This window comes from Symphodus melops (genome assembly GCF_947650265.1).
Source record: "Symphodus melops genome assembly, chromosome: 8".
Taxonomy (NCBI): domain Eukaryota; kingdom Metazoa; phylum Chordata; class Actinopteri; order Labriformes; family Labridae; genus Symphodus; species Symphodus melops.
Genome location: NC_136698.1, coordinates 8,649,079 through 8,670,242, shown reverse-complemented (window position 1 = coordinate 8,670,242; position 21,164 = coordinate 8,649,079). Strand labels below are relative to the sequence as shown.

The 21,164-nt window shown below is 39.0% G+C and overlaps 1 protein-coding gene across 5 annotated transcripts; it reads left to right on the top strand.

Moving 5' to 3' along the window:
* The first annotated feature begins 316 nt into the window (after positions 1 to 316).
* On the top strand, positions 317 to 21,144 carry dazap1 (DAZ associated protein 1). Of its 5 annotated transcripts, none has more exons than XM_079350086.1 (14): positions 317 to 532; positions 1,670 to 1,710; positions 3,826 to 3,992; positions 4,568 to 4,633; positions 5,601 to 5,705; positions 5,944 to 5,992; positions 9,932 to 10,014; positions 13,065 to 13,212; positions 13,432 to 13,464; positions 14,429 to 14,578; positions 15,275 to 15,439; positions 18,558 to 18,650; positions 19,108 to 19,155; positions 20,258 to 21,144. In XM_079350086.1, the coding sequence occupies exons 1-14, from the start codon at positions 324 to 326 to the stop codon at positions 20,428 to 20,430; spliced, it is 1,530 nt and encodes a 509-aa protein (XP_079206212.1). In that variant the 5' UTR covers positions 317 to 323; the 3' UTR covers positions 20,431 to 21,144. The 5 variants fall into 5 exon arrangements, with proteins under 5 accessions (XP_079206212.1, XP_079206211.1, XP_079206214.1 ...); XM_079350085.1 differs by having other exon boundaries at positions 5,598 to 5,705; XM_079350088.1 differs by lacking the exon at positions 18,558 to 18,650 and having other exon boundaries at positions 5,598 to 5,705.
* The last annotated feature ends 20 nt before the right edge of the window (positions 21,145 to 21,164 follow it).

Sequence of the window (21,164 nt, the reverse complement as noted above, 5' to 3'; positions counted from 1 at the left end):
ATTCTACTAAAAGCAAAAAATCAGCACTTTGGATCTTTTACGTCTTCAGAGGGCTTTCTGCTTTTTAAATATTCTTATGGGCAATTTGTTCATGTTGTAAGGGCTGCTTCTTGACAAAGCTTTCACATCATTAGAATCAGAATCTGATTTCATTACCAAGTAACTGGAATTTGTCTTGATGCATTGGTGCCAAGCATAGTTAATAGTGATTATAAATCTACTCTCATAGCAAGTAAACAAAATAAATGTAAAGCAATGTTCCTATAGCAATGCCTTAGCTATGCACAATTAAAAGACATTTAAAAAAATAGTGAAGGTAGTGCATGGTGGTTGGTTGTAATGTTCCTTTAAAGGCCGCTGCCCCCCTGCAGCGTCGTCACTGCGCAGAAGAGTTTGAACCAAAAAGCGGAGTGACCTTCCTCCGCTCTCAGTCTGAGAGGGGCAGCACTGAAAACAAGAAGCCGGTCACAGCTCCTACAGCCCCCTGTTCAGCCTCAGAAATGAACAACAACTTAGTCGGAGATGAAGTCGGGTAAGATCTATTAAATAAAACATGAAACCTTGACAAAGTTTGAACTGTGTTGTACGTTGTAGTGCGCGCGCTGTCTTGTCAAGCTGTCATTTGACAGCTAACGTTAGCTCGTAAGCTAAGCTAGCTTTACTTACTAAGCGACATCGCTAGCCTGAGGAAAAGACGGACCAAAAAAAGTGAAAGTATTCATTTAAGTAGCTTAGTTGTTATTGCTATTTCTTCCGGAGAAATGTGCCACGTTTGTCTGGAGTGCTGACACCTGTGTTTGTCAAATGAATGCTTTAATTATTGTTACTTATTTAACTGCTGTTCTCAGTTAGCTCGGAGTAACTCGGCTAGCTTAGCGCGAAGCGAAAGTCTCCTCTCCCAGACTTCAGCAGAGCAGCGAGGACATTTAGCGGGCACTGCTGGAGGATGGAGCATCCTTCTGTCCGCCAGCCCTTCACTTCTTTACACAGCCACTAGCACGCTGCCGGGTGAAACATAATAAAACTCGTTAGCTTGTCTGGTGGTGCTTCTTTAAATACCGCTGAACTTCCAGTTTAGCAGCCCCGAATCAGAGCTCACCGCCCGGCGTGCAGGGAGCCGAGCAGCCGCTCTCTGACCGGGTCTACTCCGGGTCTACTCCGGGGGTACTCTGGGTGTCAGTGTTAGTCAGCTCAGGGGTGTGCTAGCTTGCTTAAATGTCCTGGCTCTGTCCCGGGGTAACCTAGGTGTCAGGAGGTTAATAAAAAGCCTGTTATTCTCTGAATTCAGTGATATAGGGACAAAGTGAGATCCACGGTCCAGGAGACTGAATCTAACATGACTCACACACATACGAGACCATTTTTATCTGGAGCTATGCGTATATTTCTCTCTAAGCTGCACCAGCTTTGGTATTAGCGTTGCTTCACGTTGTGTAATATCTGTGTACTTGACTGTTTAGTCAGCTGTAGCTTCCTTTGAAACTGTGCCTGCAATTTTCTACACCAATACATCTGTGTGTTTTTTGTGTCTTTCCGTGCATGTGGATATGCAGACCCTGCCTGTCTGTCATGTCTTTAGTGTGTGGCTTTGTCATGGTACTTGTGAAACAGCTTTATCTACCCTAAAAGTGAGGATGCATGACTGAGTTCAGGGTCATTTGCTTTTCAGGAAACTTTTCGTTGGAGGATTGGACTGGAGTACCACACAAGGTGAGTCAAATGTTCAACTCATGAAGGCTCTTTCTTCATTCACAAATTATTTCTCTCAACAGAAACGTGTTTAGCACTGCTGCAGGGTTTTGCTTTTACACCACAGGATCTTGTTGAAAGTCTTGTTCATTAAAAAAAATAAAAATCTATAGGTTTTCAGGTCACGTTGAGCCGTGACATATTCTTCACAACTGGGAAAACATTTCAAAACATATATCCAAGCATGCTCATTCTTACATAAATATCACTTCTGATATAAATAAATTCTGTTTTGCAATTGGGCATAACTTATATTACTTAAAAATAGGATGTCTGATGCACTCTCTGACAATATAGTAACAACATGGCTGTGAGAGTTAAGCAGATGGAGAAAGATTTGCTTCTTTATTCGGTCATCAGATGCTGTCTGATAGATCTGCCTGTTTGTGCTCATATGCTGTGTATCACTAAGTGTTCTCACAGCTGTGTTATGACACAAGATGCCTGTTTTTGTGTCAAAAAGAAATTACCTTTGTGGAATAACATGATTATGAACACTATGGTAAGGTACATCACATATATTTGTCACAATGCTATAGCCCTGCAGAAGAGTGTTGGAGCTGTGCTGTGCATTTCCAAGTACCGGTATCTAGATTGCATTACTATTCATGCAAATGTCCCATGAAGTGTCTCTCAGAGAGTGTTGTCAGAGTCTACTTGTGACCTCTGAACAGCTTCATTGATGCAGTTTTCTTTATTTGGAAAGTGTCATTCTACTTTTTTTTAACCTCCTTCTTTTATTGCATTGTATTAGCAGATTATACATTTTAAATCTATCTTAATGAACGTCCAAAAAAGATGTCGGTGTAGCTCATTGGTGGGGTGCTGCTGCGTTTCAGGAGCCACATTTTCCACTGTTTAAGGTTTAAAGGTGACTTGAAATAACAGAAACAAGTTCACCAGGACTAGAATATCCTCCTGCTTCCATTCATTTGCCAACATGGTAGTTCTGAGTATCCACGTTTATCTCTGCGTTTTGTTTATGTGCTGTGTCAGTGGCCACATTAACTCGTTCCTTAAGTCTCTAATCAAACATTACATCTATATGCACCATGTACTCCTTTTTTTGCTCTTAATCTGAAAAACAAAAACCCACTCCTATGAAGTTTACGTGGAAAAAAAAATGTACACACCATGATCATTCCTATTAACATGCAGCCCTAAATACTCCGAGATGTTTACTTGTATTACAAGACATTGAGAGCTGAGGCAGTGTCTCAAAAACTGTGGTGGCAACCCTGAGTGAGACGGGTACCGTACTCACATGTGCTTTACACATGCAAAAAAAAAAAAAAACGATTGTGACCAAATGTCCAAAATGAAATGAAAGCCTTGATGGAGGTATCGGTGACATCACCAGTAGTGATTTAGGATCAGTGGTGGTCTACAGTCTACACCAGGTGTGTTTCTACAATATCCGCCCATTCAGAGCTGCTCAGAGATGGCTTCGTTTACTGCCTCTAGCTCAGTTGGCTGTTGTATAACACCACACAAGGGTTTAGTGTGTTAACAGCACTGTTAACATTAAGATCTGAACCACTACTCTATAACTCTGAGCTTGTTTCCGTGGCAATGCCTCGGGGCTTCCCAGCAATGAGAAAAGCAATTACGATAACTTGCTGCAAAGTGAGTCCTCGTTTGTTCCAACTTGCACTCCCTGCTCCTGTGGGTGTGTGAAGGCGTTTCAGTAGTAGGGTGTATATTTGGTGCCTTGAAACATGCCAGTGGGTCAGTGCTATGTTTGCCATTTAGGAGTGTTACTGTACCACTTGAGTGGAACTGCTCTGTTTCAGTTTTATTCATTTATTTATTTTTAATGGGTACAATTACTAATATCCTGTCATAGTACAAATCATGCTCCAGCAACTTAACTTCATACCTTTTGAGAACGTAAAAACATTATCTAAGCATCATTTTCCACAATGAAAGTGAGAGTTGGTACCTTGTTTTGTTCTGGATTGAAACAGGGCTGAGTTATACCTGGGGTTATAACTTCACATTCACAGTGCTCACAGTGTTTGTGTGCTCATTTTATATAGCAGCACTGTTACATTATTCCTTTCTTTCTCTTCTCAGAGACACTGAGGAACTACTTCTCACAGTACGGGGAAGTAGTAGATTGTGTCATCATGAAGGACAAAACTACAAATCAGTCGCGAGGCTTCGGCTTTGTCAAATTCAAAGACCCCAATTGTGTCCGGACGGTGCTGGAGACAAAGCCGCACAATCTTGATGGGAGAAATGTGAGTATTTGAAATCAAAAGAGCAGATTGTCAAATCAGCGCAGTAATCAGCCTGCGTTTTGTGTGAACAATGTGAACACCTCATCTTGTGTTTCATCATACAGAGGACTCAGAAGTTTTTCAAGGAGAAGTGCGGTCTGGCTTTTGGTTGTACATGTACCTGCCTGCAGTCATTTGTACCGATGATGCAGATTTTTGGCATTTGTATGTCTATTAAGACGTACCTGTTGAAAACCAAATGAGCTAGATTAACAGTTAAACCAAGATTTCTGAGAGATGGCTGTTAATCTGGTTTTAACCTCTACATTAATGCTCCCACACAATCAGCGTCCCGTGAATGACAGGCTGCCTCCTTTTTTGTGTTAACTGAGGCAGAGAAGGGCGTAACATTTTATTAGCCCCACATTTAAATTTAATGTGTGTCAGTACATATGTTTCTCAGTAGTGGGAGGGGAACCAATATACTGTAATGGACTCAGTGAATAAGGACATTTGAAGGTGCCTTTCATTTGGGCCGAATGTCAAACGTTCTCTCTCTCTCTCTCTCTCTCTCTCTCTTTCTTTATTACTGTCAGATTGACCCGAAGCCTTGCACTCCCAGAGGAATGCAGCCTGAAAAGTCTCGAACCAAGGAGGGCTGGGTAAGAGGCCTCTGATTTTTACTTAGGGAGGCCATGTTAAGATGTCAATGTCTCCATCCTCACTCAATGTCTTTGACCTGAATCTCATTTTCAGAGATTTTTTTTTTCCCATCGTCTCTCTTAAAGGATTTCTTTTTGCATCCTTCATACCTTTGAGAATTCTTTAAATTAGTTTTTGATAAATCACAGAAGCATCTTCTTGTGACCAAGGGACTGAAGCAACAACTGTAGATATCTAGTTCAGCGTAACAGTTGTATGTCTTCGATTGTCACCATGCAAGATAATAAATGCAGCTTTGATTTGTTTTTAAATTTAGAGCAGTTTGTAATGTGGATATTTAAAATATTTTTCTTTGCTGACATTTTTTTCTACTACTCTATTTCATAAAGCTAAGAAAAAATAAAAAAGCCTTAGATTTGCGTAGACTGGTATAGTACAGGAAATTGCTTTTTACTTTGTAAAAAAATTTGCATTTTTATGAAAACCAGAAGTCCAAGAACAACTTGAGTAATTTGTGACTCAATCAAAAATGCTATCAAGCCACTGCAGATCTATTAGTCATTTTGTTTATAATGCAAAAGCTGCTTTAGTTATTGATTTTTGCCATAAAAAATAAAAAAATCTGTGTATAAGTCTCTCTCATTTGGCTGAAACATGACTGAAGCAGAAGATGTAATCGTCCAAACGTACACTTTTTGTAAGCAGCCTCTAGCCCCTACAGCGTGAGTGCAGTGCACGGCCATGAAGTGCTTTGTGGAAGAGAGTAAGTGGAGTAAGCCGTGCTCCCTGATCTGTGGAGACTAGTGTTTGCATTGACATGACATGTTAAGAATTATACCCCAGGGCAAGAGGAGAACCTAATTTTTCTGCACTGCCTGAATAGATGATGTATAACTGGCCTCCTCTGAGAGTGATCCTTCTATAATAGACATTGAAATCCATACACTCCTTGTTTTCTTTCAGAAGGGCAGCAAAGCCGATAGCAATAAATCAAAGAAGATATTTGTAGGTGGAATCCCCCATAACTGCGGCGAGCCTGAACTCAGGGACTATTTCAATAGATTCGGAGTGGTGAGTATTGCCGAGCACATAATCCAAGTCGGTTCCTATAATTATTTAGAATGCTTGAATGGATGTGACTTTGGATAGGGTCAATACACCATAGTATGAACAATTAGATTTTATTGGAATGCCTTTGGACAACTGATTATTATTTGATCAAATTGTGGTAGAATATTTAGTCGGACAATGTAAGGATGCTGTCTGGTTTTCTAAATGGAGCCACTGTTTCCCTTTTGTCCCATTCAAGGTCACAGAGGTGGTAATGATCTATGATGCGGAGAAGCAGAGGCCCCGAGGTAAAAGCTGATCCCGTTTTTTCTCTCCCCTCTCCATACCTTACCATCTTAAATCTCATGACAAACTATTCTGGCCCAAAGAGAAAAAAGCCCATTCAGATGGAGATATTCAATTTAATTATAAAACTGTCACCCACAACGGGCACAAAAAGAATGTCAAACAAAACCTTAAACCAAGTCAGCACAGCGGAAATAAAATGTAGGAAGTCGTTCACCGTTTCTTGATCTAATGAAAAATACTCTTCTGTGATAAACATGAAACCTTTAACAGGAAATTCTAATGAACAAATAGAAACTTGTAAATGTCTTTAACGATGATGATAATGATAATTAGTCAGCCTTTTGTCACAAGCTCAGATGTGATGATTGTCTCAGAAATGGCAGGCTCTGATCAGGACTGATGCAGTGTCCTTCATGACCTTGTGTAACAACATCGGACTTTTCCACAGACCACTCAGTCAAATACATTATTTCTAGGAAAGAAGAGTTCTTCAGGCACTGCTAAGGAGAGCGAGAAAAGATTACATCTTAAAAGCCTTTAGACGAACGTTGGTTAAGCCTTTGGCCGGCTTTAACCTCACTTGGTCAGAGCGGATATAAAAAAAATATCTTTTGGCTTACAATATGTCTTTCTTCTTAAGTTGATTATGATGAATACATTAAAAATGAGCTATCCCCACTAATTGTGCACAGTTTTTTATGTTAATAAATGTTATGAGGTCTCTGAGAAAGATTCTAACAGCTCAGTGAAACATCAAGATCTGGTTTAGGATGTGTCTCGATTTAAGTCCTCTTGGATCCGATGAGTTTAAGGATTCATTAAATGTTTCCCACATGCGCTTCTTCAAACATTTCAAAAGACCCTGGCTGTTTAAGTTACTCCAATTGCGGACATCTGTTTAATGTTTGTACGTGAATCAGACTTTTTCTTTTTTTAAACACTGACCGAAAAAGTGAACCTAACCTTTTAAAAGCCCCCAACCCCTCAAACAATTTGAACTCACCCTGCTGTATTGACAGAAAACAATTAAAGTGTAAATAACATTAGTCTCCAAAGATGAAAAGAATTTGAACTATCACACTGATTATAGTTTTTAAATCAGTTCCATAAAGAAAAACATTTGATTCAATTCTCTTGTATCAAAGCAGATTGAATCAAATTTATACCGGATTGAATCGCACAGAATTGTTTTATGTTTTAATGAATCATCCCTGAATCGGATCGTAGCTGTATAGAATCTAACAGAATCAAAATCGTCTGGCAAATTAGAGATGCACACCTTTAGAGAGAGCCCCAAGAATCTTTGATCTGCTACAAAGTAAAACTAAAACAGAGTTATGAAGCAGAGGAAGTCAGTAACTTTTAAACAGAGAAGGCAGCTTACAGGAGGAAAGTAGGTGCTCCAAAAAAAATCTGTACTTCATCACAACATGCAACTGGCACATTGAGCACAGTCTGAGCGTGTGTGTGGGGAGGAGGTTGTTCTTTAAAGAGGCTGGTTGCAGCCACAGTGCTGAAGGTGAAAACTTCATTGTTATCATAAGAACAATGACATCTGTTAAAACCTGCTTCAAAAAAAGCTTCAGCTGTGACAGGAATCCTCTAACCTTTTCTGAGAGTAAAATTACACACGGCAGACGATTCAATCCTCTTAAATGAATGAATGAGTCGTGAGTTAGTGACTCTTTTAGAATGGATGGCCTCGCTGGGAATCAGAGCCCACGCCACCAGCAGTGTTGGTGTCATTCTCTGCTCGCTGACTTACAGTCACAGCTGTTTCATCTGCATTTGTCCTACATGCAGCGGCCTCTGACCTACAACATGCATTCCTACTCTTCTTCAAACCTCCCATTCATTCTCTGTTGGGAGAAACCCAGAATAGTTTGTCATTGGAATTTAAGATGATGTATGTAGTGCACCAGTAACAACCATAACATAATCTTTAATAGAATAAATAATGATTTTACTAAAACCTTTAGAATTTAAACACTGGATTAAGTTTTCTTTACATTGATTAAGTCCTAACTGATACTTGTTTATTAATTGGTTTAGTATGTGTTTTCCCATACGTAGAAAGTTAAGTATTTTTGTAAGTAAGCCCTTTCTATTTTTCTTTCTTCTGTCCCCCTTCTCCCTGTGAATGGTTTGAATGTGATTAACGGTGTCTCTTAAGATCTGTCTCTTCTCCTTTAGGTTACTGTGCATTCACTGGTAGCCCAGAGGTACAGGCCAAACGCAAAGGCACCAAAACTATTTTATACTTGGTTCAAATGGGTCGTATACAAAGTTGCATCAAAGTGTTAAGTTGGCTGAATGTTTGCATATTATTATCATCATTATTATCATTACTATTATTATTATTGTTATCATTAGAATAAGGCAGAGAGAGAGATTGTTTTGCCTGGGAAAAAAGGAAAGAAACTGTTAGTAAAAAGAATGAAATAGTTTATTCAGAAAGTTTGCTCTAGCATTTGATTATAATAGCAAAAAGGTCAACTTTGAAAATAATTATCATTTAAAAATGTAAGATTATTAGTGTGATTGAAGAAGTGACTTTTTAAGTCCTGCCCCGTTTTATTCAGTATTTTTCATTGGATTTTTTTCCACTTTGCACATCAGTATTACATTGTGCAGTACTCAATCAAGATAGATAGATAGATAGATAGATAGATAGATACTTTATTGATCCCGAGGGAAATTCAAGTCAAATCGTAAGATGAAAAAGATACACTAGTTCAAAACAAAGTACCTAAAACAGTGTGTAACTCAGCAAGTTGTATCAGACGATGTCTGTCAATTGAATATTTAATCCTTTCTCAGCTTTATCCTATTTATCATTTGTCCACAAAGTTCTTTTAGTATTCTGCTGTAGCATTACTGAGACATGCCATTTTAACCAGAATATGTCAAACTGTAATGTGTGTCAACTTGAATTTAAATTTAGATGAAGGACGGGTCATTGACAGATGTTATTAATAGCGATAGATCATGAAGCTTGGGAACGCTTGGCAGGGTACTTGAGGTCTCTAAAAATCTTGGTTGTCTCTTAGGATTGGTTAATTGGATTCAGGCTAGGTCCCAAGGTAGAGCTGTGTGCACAACCCAGATCTGCCATGGCCTAATGTGAATCAGATTGGAAGTAGATCACAGCAGCACAGCACTTGCTCTGAAAAGTTCTGTTACAGTTTGTCAAACAAAAAGTTGAATGAGCAGGTGGCGTGAAGTCAGTTTTGGACCTTGGGCTTTTTTGTCGATGAACTTTGTATATCTCCCATGAAAACTCTTGATTAAAATCAGCACGTCCCACTTTAAGAAAGCTGTTGTGGCCTATATCTTTGTGTTACTTCTGTGAGAAATATTTCAATTGTCCATTTAGGCTTATCCTGGCTGACTCAAAAGTAAAATACTGAGTTTGGGAAAGCTTGGAGAAAGCTTTAGGCATTCTACAGTTTGTGTTTCTCCATATTTTTGTGATGCATTAACAATGGCTGCTGCGAGTGTGAGCTCCACAGCGAAATACCAAGGGACAGATCAAGGTGGGGTTTGGATGAAACGGCATAAAGTAACAAACTGTTGGTTTGATTGGCATATAAGATTGTGAGCGGGTGGAAGATGCACTTAATTGAACTTTTCATTGTGATATTTCACATGAAATCAAATGCTGCACTCATCAGTCGTCATGTTTAGCAGTTAAGCAGTCCTGTGTTGTTATCTTCACTAAATTTCTCACTGCACAGTAAAGAAAAAGAGTTTCCTTCAATCCCTCAGGCTTTAGTCTTGGATTTGTGTTGTTCTCCGAGTCTGCGACATCATCCGAACCCCAGGAGCCTCTTGCTCAGTCTTGACGGATCCTCACTCTGCTGAAGCCCAATACTGTTCTTCATCTTGTGTTGTCACAACCCCCCTGCTACCTTGATTCACTCTTGGTCGTTGGCTAGGTTTTGGATTTATTACTTTCGAGGCCGAACAATCAGTGGACCAGGCTGTCAACATGCATTTTCACGACATCATGGGCAAAAAAGTGTGTAGTTGTAGTTTTATTTTACCCTTAAGACCGAACAGAGGCTTGGGTGACAAAATGAGAGATGTACTATGATGCTGCTTTAAAAGGTAGACCTCGTTTTCAATGGACATTAGCATCATATACCACAATGGTAACCTCTTTACATGAGCTGGCCACTAAGTTCCTTTCTGTCTGTTTGTCAATAATGCTCTAAACAAATACAACCCTCATTCTTATGTTTAATGATCCTTCATGTATGCTGTTATAATACAGTTTCTATTGTCACCCAAGGCTTTGTTTAAACTGACCACTCCTTTAGGATGTCTGATCTACATGTTATTCCTAATTTGAAAGCTACATTGTTTGATCTGTTTTTTTGTAAATTTAAAGAAATTAAAGCTAAAAAATCACATGAAGTCTAACTGTAAATGAATTCCCAGACTATGAATCACCTAAAGGATTGGTCCTATCAATTCTGTTTTTTTTTCTTTCTTTTTTTTTTCTTCTGATATTTCGTTGGCAGGTCACTTACATGTCAACATGTTTTTTTTTCTTTTTGAAAACTTAAAAGAAAAAGCTCAAGTCAGTGACCTCAGTTGAAGAATCTCCATACTGTGTCTGTCAGCTCTCTAAAGAACAAATGGCAGTTCTCTCTGAAACGCTGCTCAGGATGAGACATGAGTCTCACAATAATATTTGCATGTCACTTGGTAGTGTTTGTTTTTACTCTGTGGGTGTACCAGATGGCTGGAGTTTACTGTGCAAAGACACTTGAGATAGTGTCAGGTAATCTATCCATCCGGGAAAGAAATAATTATTTCACTATAGTGTTATATTGAAGCACAATTCCTTACCCTCTGGGATGCAATTTATTGTTCTGTTGCATGTGAAAGTCTCCAACCACCTGGCACATTCAGCGGAGTCAAACAAACCACTAAAATATCTGTAGTAAATGAAAGTACTACAGTACTTGATAAATATCTGGCTAAGATTGGTCCTGACACATGGATTTAAAAGGCTCCAATAAAGCTCTCATTCATTAACAACCTCCCTTTTACCCAATAGACACTTTGTAATTAGCAGCTCTTAAATCTCTGCAGACATACAAGAGGAGAGACAGTCTCCTTTCTGCCCTCCATGAAGACAGAAATAATTTGTAGGTTTAAGAAAATAATCAAAGTCAAACGCAGCTTCTTAATTTCCACCCGGTAGTGTCGTAACAGGTCTTCTTTTTCTCCTGTTCTTTTGATTTACATTTCATATTACAACATTTAGAGGTCAGTCTGCCATGCTTGACAATCAGAAGACCTTTTCTTTACACGTTTGATATTTAATCAGAGCTTTAGAACATTTATTGATGCTGTTAAAGCAGCTTCTGTTTTATAAAGTCCTGAGAATGTAAGTACTTTTATAGTTTTTTGTTTTGATACAGGAGAGTAGAACATACAGTAAGTAATGTAGACGTACTTTTGGGATGACATGCAACAAAAGTCCAGGGACGTGGAGGTCAACACCTTAAACGCCCTGATTTCAGAGCGATTCTTCTCGACAAGTTGATGCTTTTTAACTGTTTTAAATTCATTTTTTTCCAAGAGAAGCGCTGGCAGATTTAACTACATTTTGTATTATCAATCAGTTATAATAATTAAATATAAGATATTTTACTGATTATTACATAAACATGATCTTAATCCCAGTTCTGGGTAATTAATTACGCCCAACCTGTGTACTCACAGGTGGTAGCCGCCCCCCTTGACTCTGCCCTGATTTCAAGCAGGAATGAAGATTCAACTTAATCCATTGTTCTTGACTTGACATTACCTTACCTGGGACTTGAGGGAGGCTGGGAGATATGTGTTACAAAATTAGAAATTGGAGCACATCAAACTGTGCAACAAATCCCAGTTCTGCTGTTGGGGACTGTACAGGAGTCATGGTATCCATCACTCGTAGCTGTGATGCCCACGGGAGAAGGTACTCAGATAGCTGCCGGTGGCGGTGGGGCCACTGCCGGAAACATGTGCATGTAATTAGGTCGACAGAGAAGGAAGAGGGGAGGCTGGGGAAGGTGGCAACACCTTAAAGCGGGAAGGAATTTGCGATTCGTTTTCCTCCTGCAAGGTGACCCTAATAACTCAACCCTCAGTCTATTTCTGGTCGCCTCCTCCTTAGTCTCAACCTGTTTCTTTGCTCTGGTTAACTGCTGGTAGCTTTGCCTAGTTGCAGGAAGTAACATTTTTGGGGTGGCACATTAAATGGGACTTTATGTCATCCACGGCTATAGCGCTATTATCACTGTTTAAAAGTGAATTAATGGAGAAAGTCTCTGAGCAGATTAACACCGCAAGTTAATATTCACCAAATAAAAATAACAAATGATAGAAATACCACCCCAATAAACTCCGGATCTCTATTGTTTTTGGGCTGCAGTGACATTATATTCTGCGATCGAAGTGTTTCAGTGTCGTGTACTCAGTTGAAAATATTTTCTCACCTTTGACACAGTATGAACATTCAATGAAAAATTGACTGGAAAGACTGTTTATGTTTACTATCTGCATGCTTATCTTTTATATTCTGTTAGAACTAAGATACAAATTGATCTCTACATCCATTCCCCCTAAAACTTAGTTAACATTAAAATAAAACAAAATTCTTAAAAGCGTCGGCTGGATGAAGGTAAGTCATGATATTCAGTTGGATGACTTTATTATAGATGGGGCAAGTCATCCAAGAAAGACTATGTTTCTCAGGTACATCACAAGACACTCTTACCTGGAGGTGATGTGTTTTAAACAAAACATATTGTTCTTTCACTATTCATTAGTTTACTGTGAAATTCACACTTGGCAATTAGTACCTGACACACATAGTTGTACAGCTACAAAGTTACAATAACAATTAACAACAACCCCCTCATTATCTGAGTACAAATAAAATAAAAGATTTAAAAATAGCCCAACATGTTGAGATTCAATTATAAGTTTGAGGCGAGGTCTATCTAGGTGAAGGATTTCGTGGACGGTATACAGGTGTTGCCAAATGTGTCCTCCTTGTCCTTTGTCCAGGTTGAAGTAAAGAAGGCTGAACCTCGTGACAGCAAAGCTCCTGGCCAGCTCTGCCCTGGCCAGTGGGCACCCAGGGGCATCTTGAGTGCAGCTAATGGTTGGACAGCACAGCCTGCCCAGGGCTGGCAGCAGCCTTACGGGCCACAGGGTGAGTGAGAACCCAGAGCAGAGAGAGAGAGAGAGAGAGAGAGAGAGGCCCACTGTTCAGAGAGAAACATAGATACTGTTTAAATGTGTTAGTCCTGCTGCTTTATCATTAGCCTCCAGCATGTGGGTCACTTTGAATGTTAAACAGGATTCTGGAGACATTTTATATTTTAGCTGACGGTTATGTCCTCGTCTAATGGTTTTTTTTCTGTTCCTGAAGGAGTGTGGGTGTCGACAACTGGCCAACCCATAGGTAGGTGTTTCATCTCCTCTTGACAACACACAAAATATCCTTTCTTTTCATTTGTTGAATTCTGTTTCTGTAAGTTGCATTACAGAATAGATCAATGTTTATATTTTAGTTTCTCTTCTGTGTTATCGTTTGCTTTTCTTGAAGCTCTTGTATCACAAAAATGGGCTTGTACTCTGAGTGGCCAATAGGCTGATGACAGTTAACAGCAAGTGTTATCACTGATTCATAATGGCTGAGGCTGCTGATAATTTGCTGCTTGGGACAGATGGCAGCCTTGAATAGATTCCATCCTCCCCCTGTTATTGGTCAGGCTTGGTTTCATATCACCACCTCCGGGTCAACCTGCATAGCTCACTGCAGTGTCAGCCCTTCAGGTTCATTCATCTTCAGTTTGTGTTCTGCAAAACCAAATATTGAATATTCATTCATTAATATATATATATATATATATATATATATATATATATTTTTTTTTTTTTTTAATTTTTTTTTTTTATTATTATTATTTTTTTATTTTTTTTGTCTGTTAAAGTGGATGCAGATAGAGAAGTTTGGGCCAACATTATAATCTTTTCATTATTAGCATTTATTCTGTTTTAATAGATAAAAGGTTTTCTATGTTACATTGACTCATTTTGATACTTCAGGACTTTTGAAGCTATGTCTTAGTTTTTTTTGTTTGTACTTCATTCAGATGTTCACAATAATGCTCCAAGTGATTTGGGATGCTTCTGTGGGTAAAGAAGGAAGTAGACAAGCTTCTTGTTTTCAGTTGAGCTTATAGAAATCTGTTTAGAATGAAATGAATTATTATAAATAAACATGTAAAGGCTTAATATTATTCTGCAATATTTCCCAAAGTTCTTCAGTCCTTGCAGCAAAAATGATTAAACTAATGTAAGACATACACATATATGTTACATAAAACCATTTCTATACAAACTTCTGTTCTGTGTTTGAGCAGGTGGGTACGGACCTCCATTGTCCGTGAGTCGAGGAACCCCCACACAACCTCCATCACCTTTCAACGCATTCCTGGTCACGACCCCGGCGGGCAGCTTCGCTGCACCTCAGGGCTACCCTCAGCAGGGATACAGCACGGCACCTCAGTTTGGTCAGTAACTCGGGAAGCCTCACTGCTTACACTTTGTCAAAACAACACCTAGGTATTAACGGGTAACCTAGCATATATGCTAACACTGTGAGTTATGTGGACATGAGAAGTTTTTTTGGATGTCTTTTGATTTTCTGACAAAGATAATGGTCAGCTTTGTTGAAATGTCTTTATATATATATATATATATATATATGTATATGTATACATATACATGTATATGTATACATATGAGTGCAAACGCCTCATGCTAAGATGAAAAGGTCCTATTATATATCCTCAAGGCAGAATATATTTTTATGCTAAACTAGTTATTCATATGCTGCTTATAAAACACGTTGGGGCTGTGGTCAGGGAGGAACTCCTTATCAGAGATGGACAGCATGAATGAACATACTCAGCATTTTCAACAGAAGAGAGGTCCTTATTTGCTCTGGTAGTAGATGTTCTAAAAGACGTGAATTTAAAATGTGTTTGTTTCAGCAAAAAATAAGAGACTTAATAGAAAGTAGATTTTTGTACTGTTTTATTTTTTGTTGTATGATGTCATTTAGTTTTTTGTGGGACTTTTAACATTAAAGTTAAAGACTGCAACACTGAGGCTTTTTACTGCATAATGTTTTAACTATCACAAAGAAACACTTGGAAATGATACACAGTAAAAGTCACAGAAGTAATCATATTACTCTCCAACAGGTTATAGTTTTGGCACACCCCAAGCAGACCAGTATGCTCCACAAGTTCCTCCTCCTCCCACCACTCCAGGAACTGCACCTCTGGGCTTCGCCCCCGCCACAACACCAACTCAGGACTTGAGCAAAGCTCCCACGGGGCAGCCTGACTTCCCTTATAGCCAGTATGGTAAGACACACATTGTGCATCGAGCAGTTTGCTGCCCTTTTCTCTCCCATTTAATTTTGATTCACGCCTTGGTCCTGCCCATCTCCCTGGATATTTTATGGATGCATATTAAGCTCATTAAAGTGCATATCTCCAGCCCTTCCACAAGCAGGAGCTTGGCACCATTAAGCTTGAGCAGCTACACGTGCATACATGCTTCTTGCAAACATAAACCCCTATGGCCTTGCCCTGAAGATGCTGCTCAAGTGTCACCATATCCAGGAGTCATCGGCAGTCATTCTGTCTTTTCCAGCTGTGGATTGGTAAAAAGATTGGTAGGTTTAAATTAGATCATCCTGCCTTGCAATGTTTTTTTAGGGGGTGCAATCTTTTCCTGACTGACTGTACTTGACATGAAAGGTAGAGTCAGTAGCAATGTTTGTTGCAGCTTGTAAACATAATTCAGACTGGGCTCCTCCTCCTGAGCTCATCACTACACTGCAAGCTACCCAAAAATATTACATTTGTTGTTATGGAAAAAGCTGTTAGTTTAACAAGCTAGCACATGCTAACTGCCAGTGTTTGGCACCTACCTGTCCAACAGGAAGAAGTCTAACTCTGAGTCCTTGGGTGAAAGCCAACCCAAGGTTTGCCCTTGTTTTGGAACAAGCTTCATCTGTCTGGCATTTCTTTGCCGCTTTGTCTGCGAACGAAATATTCAGAATTTCTTCCAACGCCTGAGTTGTATCAACTCCCAAACTCACCTGCACACTGATATGTAGCTGGGGGAAATATATCCAGAATATATTCTGTACCCAGAAACATCCCTAGTCTACTAAAATGTCAAAACACAGGACAGGGTCTCTGCAGGCACATTTACAACCACATGTGGAGAGTCCCACAAGTGATATAGGGAAACATTGGTTTGTTTAAGTGTATTTATTTTTTGGGAAAACGCTTCTGACTCTATCTTTAAACTTAGTTCAAGTATTCCTGCCTTTTTGACTTACTACCTCTTACACCTCCTCTTCCTCCCCGTTGATGGATTTGGTGGCTTCTTTCCCTGTTATTGACACAAAGAGAACCAGCATGACCATAGAAAACTAATTTCTGGAATTAGGCATGTCCGACTGCCAAGTTACCTGACAAAAATGTTCAATATGTCGCATCATTGCTACAGGGCTTTGCATGCTGTCTACAGAATGTGAACCTGCCCTGTGGATACACTCAGATATAGGTTAGAGGCAGGGTATTGTTAAGTGCCTGTAGGTTGTACCTACTGATGGATACCTATGGTCTTTAAGCTTGATTGCTAGCACAGACTAATAATGCCTTATGACAGTGTTCAGCGAGAATACATTTGTCTTTCTGGATCTTTACTGGCTGGTCCATTATTGGCTAGCACGAATGGCTTCAAAATAAGATATTTCATTAAGCCTCTGGTATGAGAAATTGATGTGCTTTATTCATTTCTTTAATTTAAAACGTTCAGAGAGTAGATTCTCAATGGTTATACTGTAAACGCATGCTGGATTTAGAGTTTAAGATCATGCTGAGAACAGAAACAGAGGCTGCAGTTTCTCAACTGTAAACCAAAATGAAGCCTGAGAGACTGTGAAAACTAACCAGCCTCTGAGGAAATGGAACAAGCTTGGTCTTCATTCAACATTCACTCATTCAGTTACACATACAAGCACACAGTCAGATAAGAGTCAGATGTTCATTCAGAAGCTACATCAGGTTTTTTGCTGGCTCCTTTTTTTTTCTCCTCTGACTTGGCTTACAGCTGCTTCACACTGCTGGGTCCACATTGAAAGCAACCATGTGACTGCTGTCAGTCATGACAGGCACCCATCTTGTTCAGTGTTTCCTGCTTGTGCTTATCTTCCATCCAGCTTTTTATCATTTAGTTGGCTGCCTGTTCAGGCACTGAGTCCAGTAACCAAACTCTCAGGGTTTTTGTGAAATTAGCAGGACATTTGGTTTTGTGGACAGAAACGCACAAACTAACGCTAAAATAAGTGAGAGAAAACAGGGGAGGGTTTGACTTTAAGCGGTTGAATTTAAACAAAGAAAGCTAGTTTGGATTATTTGGAGTTTGAGAAATGTAAAAACCAGAAGCAATAATATTTCCAGTCTATTTCTAAAGCAAACCTTACATTTAAATAATGGTATGATATGAAACTTTAAACTTGACTGATGGGTAAGATATCATCAGACGTTTTTGACTCTTATGTTAAAATGAATTATTAGTGCATCAAAGAATATATTTCTTTAGATCAGGTAATTAACTGTTGGAGACTAAACCTTGTCCCTCATGTAATGCTAACATTTGTTTTATGTCCTGACACTTCAGAGGTTGTGCCTCGACTTATTTACACAAACAACATCAAGTATTTATAGAAATCAGTGCTTACAACAGCTCTGCATAACACAGTAGTGACATTGTAAACCAAATAAATAAATAATAAATAAATCAACCCTCAATTTCAAGTTAGATACAACATTAATAATAATTCTGAAATAAACGGAGATCATCAGTGACACTGATGATGAGAAGTCTATAAATCTTTGTCCTTTAGAAAATGTCATACAAGGACTAATCCTACAAATCTAATCAGTATCAGCCTGGCCCAAAACCATCTTAACTCTAACCCTTTTTATACGTATATTATTTTTACTTAAAATCAATCAAATAATCTTAGATAATGTTATCAGAAATCATAAAATCATTCATTACAAAATGAATCAAACTATGTTCAATATCTCACCTTGTCCCACTCACTGGTGGGGTTTTTGTAGTCCCTGTTTCTAGCGGTTTCCTTCTTAAAATATTTGCTTGCCAATGAAAATGTATCGGACTTTCCTTACGTTTAAGAATATCATGCACATTTCACAAAATTTCATGAGACCAGGCTGGCATGGTTTAAAGTCTAGCAGCAGGTAGCGTACACACTCACACTCCATTTTGTTTTGACTTCCAGATGAAGCTGAGCAGAGATGACTCTCAAGGCGTAGTGCAGACGCAGTCAATAAGAATAACATGTGCAGCTCTGTTAGCTCAGTAAGGGGGGAACATGTAGTAGTCGGCCAGCAGTATCTGGGTTCAGTCAACCTGGTCTCCTCATCTCCCTGATAGGCTTGGGTAACTACCCTCAGGACCCCTCTGCCTACGGACCAACGCGTCCTTCTCACAGTTATGGTCAGGATGAGCAGGGAGGATATAGTGCAGGTAGGTGCCAGCATCGTCTTCTACAAACACAAAAGCAGAATTTGTTCAGTACTGTAGTGTTTATAGAGCTGCAACCCGGTTCTTTTCCTCCTTTTGTTTGCCTCGTCTATCATATTTTGCATGTACATTTTGCATGTACATACAAATTACTGCCTGTACACTTGCATAGTAAAACACAGCCATAGACAGTCTCACAGCTGAGTAAGACATTTACATTGAAATTTGGCTCTCAGAGCTCTTAGCAAGCTAACCCCCTCAGTGGCTGTAGATTTACTATACCAAGACTAGCCATGTCCTCCTTCTTTGTCCTCTCTCTCTCTGGCTCTGTCCGCATCGCTTTGCTGATGATAAAAGGATGATCTAATTGTCAGAAAATGTGTTCATGGTTCAGTTGTCTCTATGCATCAGCAGTCCATTCACCCGTTGTTTTTCCCCGTTTACTGTCTCCACATTATAGCTGAAGGGATGAGAAAGGGAAGAAGATGTAAAGGAAGACACGATGCCAGTAAATGTCCAATTTCTCTCAGATTCTTCTGTCTGCAGGTCCTGTTGGGACCGCTCTCTGTTCTTAAGAAGTTTTCTTATGTCCTGTTAGTGGAGCACTTTACGATCCCCAAAAGAAATGTGTTGTTTTGTTCTAACTTTGCCTCCTTCTTTTGTTCTTTCTTTCTATATGTTGTCTGTCCATAACAGTTAGTTATATGTTGCCCTAACCAGTGTTTTGGTTTCAAAAACCAGTTTTAACTGGATGTAACCAGGGCAGGAAAATAACCAAACACCAATCTGTTATTTTTAAATCTAAGATGCTCTGAATTCTGAATTTTAGGTTCCATCAGCCATTTTCAGCAAATGAGTTTCCTTCCCTGGGTGTCACTTTAGCTTCCTGTCTGTTTGCAGGGAGACAGTGCCATCCAGTGTCTGTATAGAAGAACAGTGTGTAGCACTGATGATTACGAGAATCTAGTGATTGTTTTCCTCAATGAAGCCTGTTTGGATTGATTCTTAAATTCACACATAATCGTCATTTTTTTTCTCTAAACACTGGTACACAATACATGTCAACACTGAATGGCTCATTGAGGGAATGCAGAACGTAAATCAAGAGGAAAAATCCACCATTGAACCACAAAATTCTGTTTTATAAACTTGAATAATTCACTTGAATTCTTGGCTCATTTATTTAGTTGTCATTGTATAGACTTTTCAAGGTACCAGAGTATGTCTACAATTGTTAACACACTGATAATTAGAAATGGCCTATGAGACATACAGTATCTGATCTTCCAAGATAATTACTGATTATTTAAGCAGGTTTTAAAATAAATAGGCAAAAAGGAGATCACAATAAAAAAAAATATGATTGTCATTTCGATTGGACTTTTGACATATTCCAACAGCTATATTCACTTACAATACAAAAAAATAAAGGTTTGAATATATTGTTTGGTGTAGGGTTCCTTTGGTGGATATTTCCTCAACATTCAAATTTTTTAATCTTGAACCATTTTATTTTTTAAGCGATAAGGCCTCTCCTTGATCAACATCTGATGACCATGAAATCAAATCCTCTTCTCTCTCTGCACTCTCCTCTCTGTCAACCCTCTCAGGGTACGGGCAGGAACTGACAGCCTTTGGCCACAGCTTTGCTGACCCCAGCCAGCCGACGGCTTCGTACGGGGCACCGACAGCACAGCCCACCGCAGCCCCTCAGCCCGCCGCCAATGCATTTGGCAGAGGACAGAACCACAACGTACAGGGCTTTCACCCATATCGACGCTGACCACCACCTCTGGGCACGGCTGCTATGTAAAGTTCAAAAACAGAAAGGAGGAAAAAAAAAAGAAGTCAGGGAAAAAATGTGTGTTCTAGCTAAAAGCAAAACTGGAGTTCTGTATTGTTCAGTGGGAATGTTGAATGCACAGTTTGTGAAAAAAAAACATTTTATGAAAGCAGGGATTCCAGGAAATTCAAAAGGGGTGAAAAGAAACCCAGGTTTTTTTTGCATAACTTAAGGAACGTTCAGCAGAAAGAAGCTTTTATCCCCCACCCCCCACCCCATGTTTTATAGTAGAACTAAACTACTTTGCAATAATTTTGATTGTCTGGTCAAACACTAGCACAGAGACTATATGTAAAGAGACTTGCATATAAATATGTATATTTATGGTGGACACAAATGAAAACAGGGTCTCAAGTTTCCTCAGCTTTAAATTCTAGGGAAAATGTTTTTATTTTTCATTTGGTGAATTTTGTTTACTTTCTGAGCCTTTAAAGTTTGTTTAAAATGGAGATTATGAATATATATATATTATACACGAACTGTGCAATTTTTTAAAAAGAGAATTTTGTACTATAAATGTACACTTTGCTTGTTTTTTTATTTAAAGATGTAGACTTCCCTCAGGTGGCTCTTTTGGGTGCATTTTTTTGCACTTGCGCAAAAAGAAAAAAAAAAAAAGGACAAATTATTACAAAAATAAATGTTTTAAGGATACATCGTTTGTCCCAGATGTT

Coding starts and splice junctions, on each gene's coding strand:
- dazap1 (XM_079350085.1), top strand. CDS start 324: ATGGTGGTTGGTTGTAATGTTCCTTTAAAGGCCGCTGCCCCCCTGCAG. Junction 4,634..5,597: donor CTCGAACCAAGGAGGGCTGG/GTAAGAGGCCTC, acceptor GTTTTCTTTCAG/AAGGGCAGCAAAGCCGATAG. Junction 13,213..13,431: donor GCAGCCTTACGGGCCACAGG/GTGAGTGAGAAC, acceptor CTGTTCCTGAAG/GAGTGTGGGTGTCGACAACT.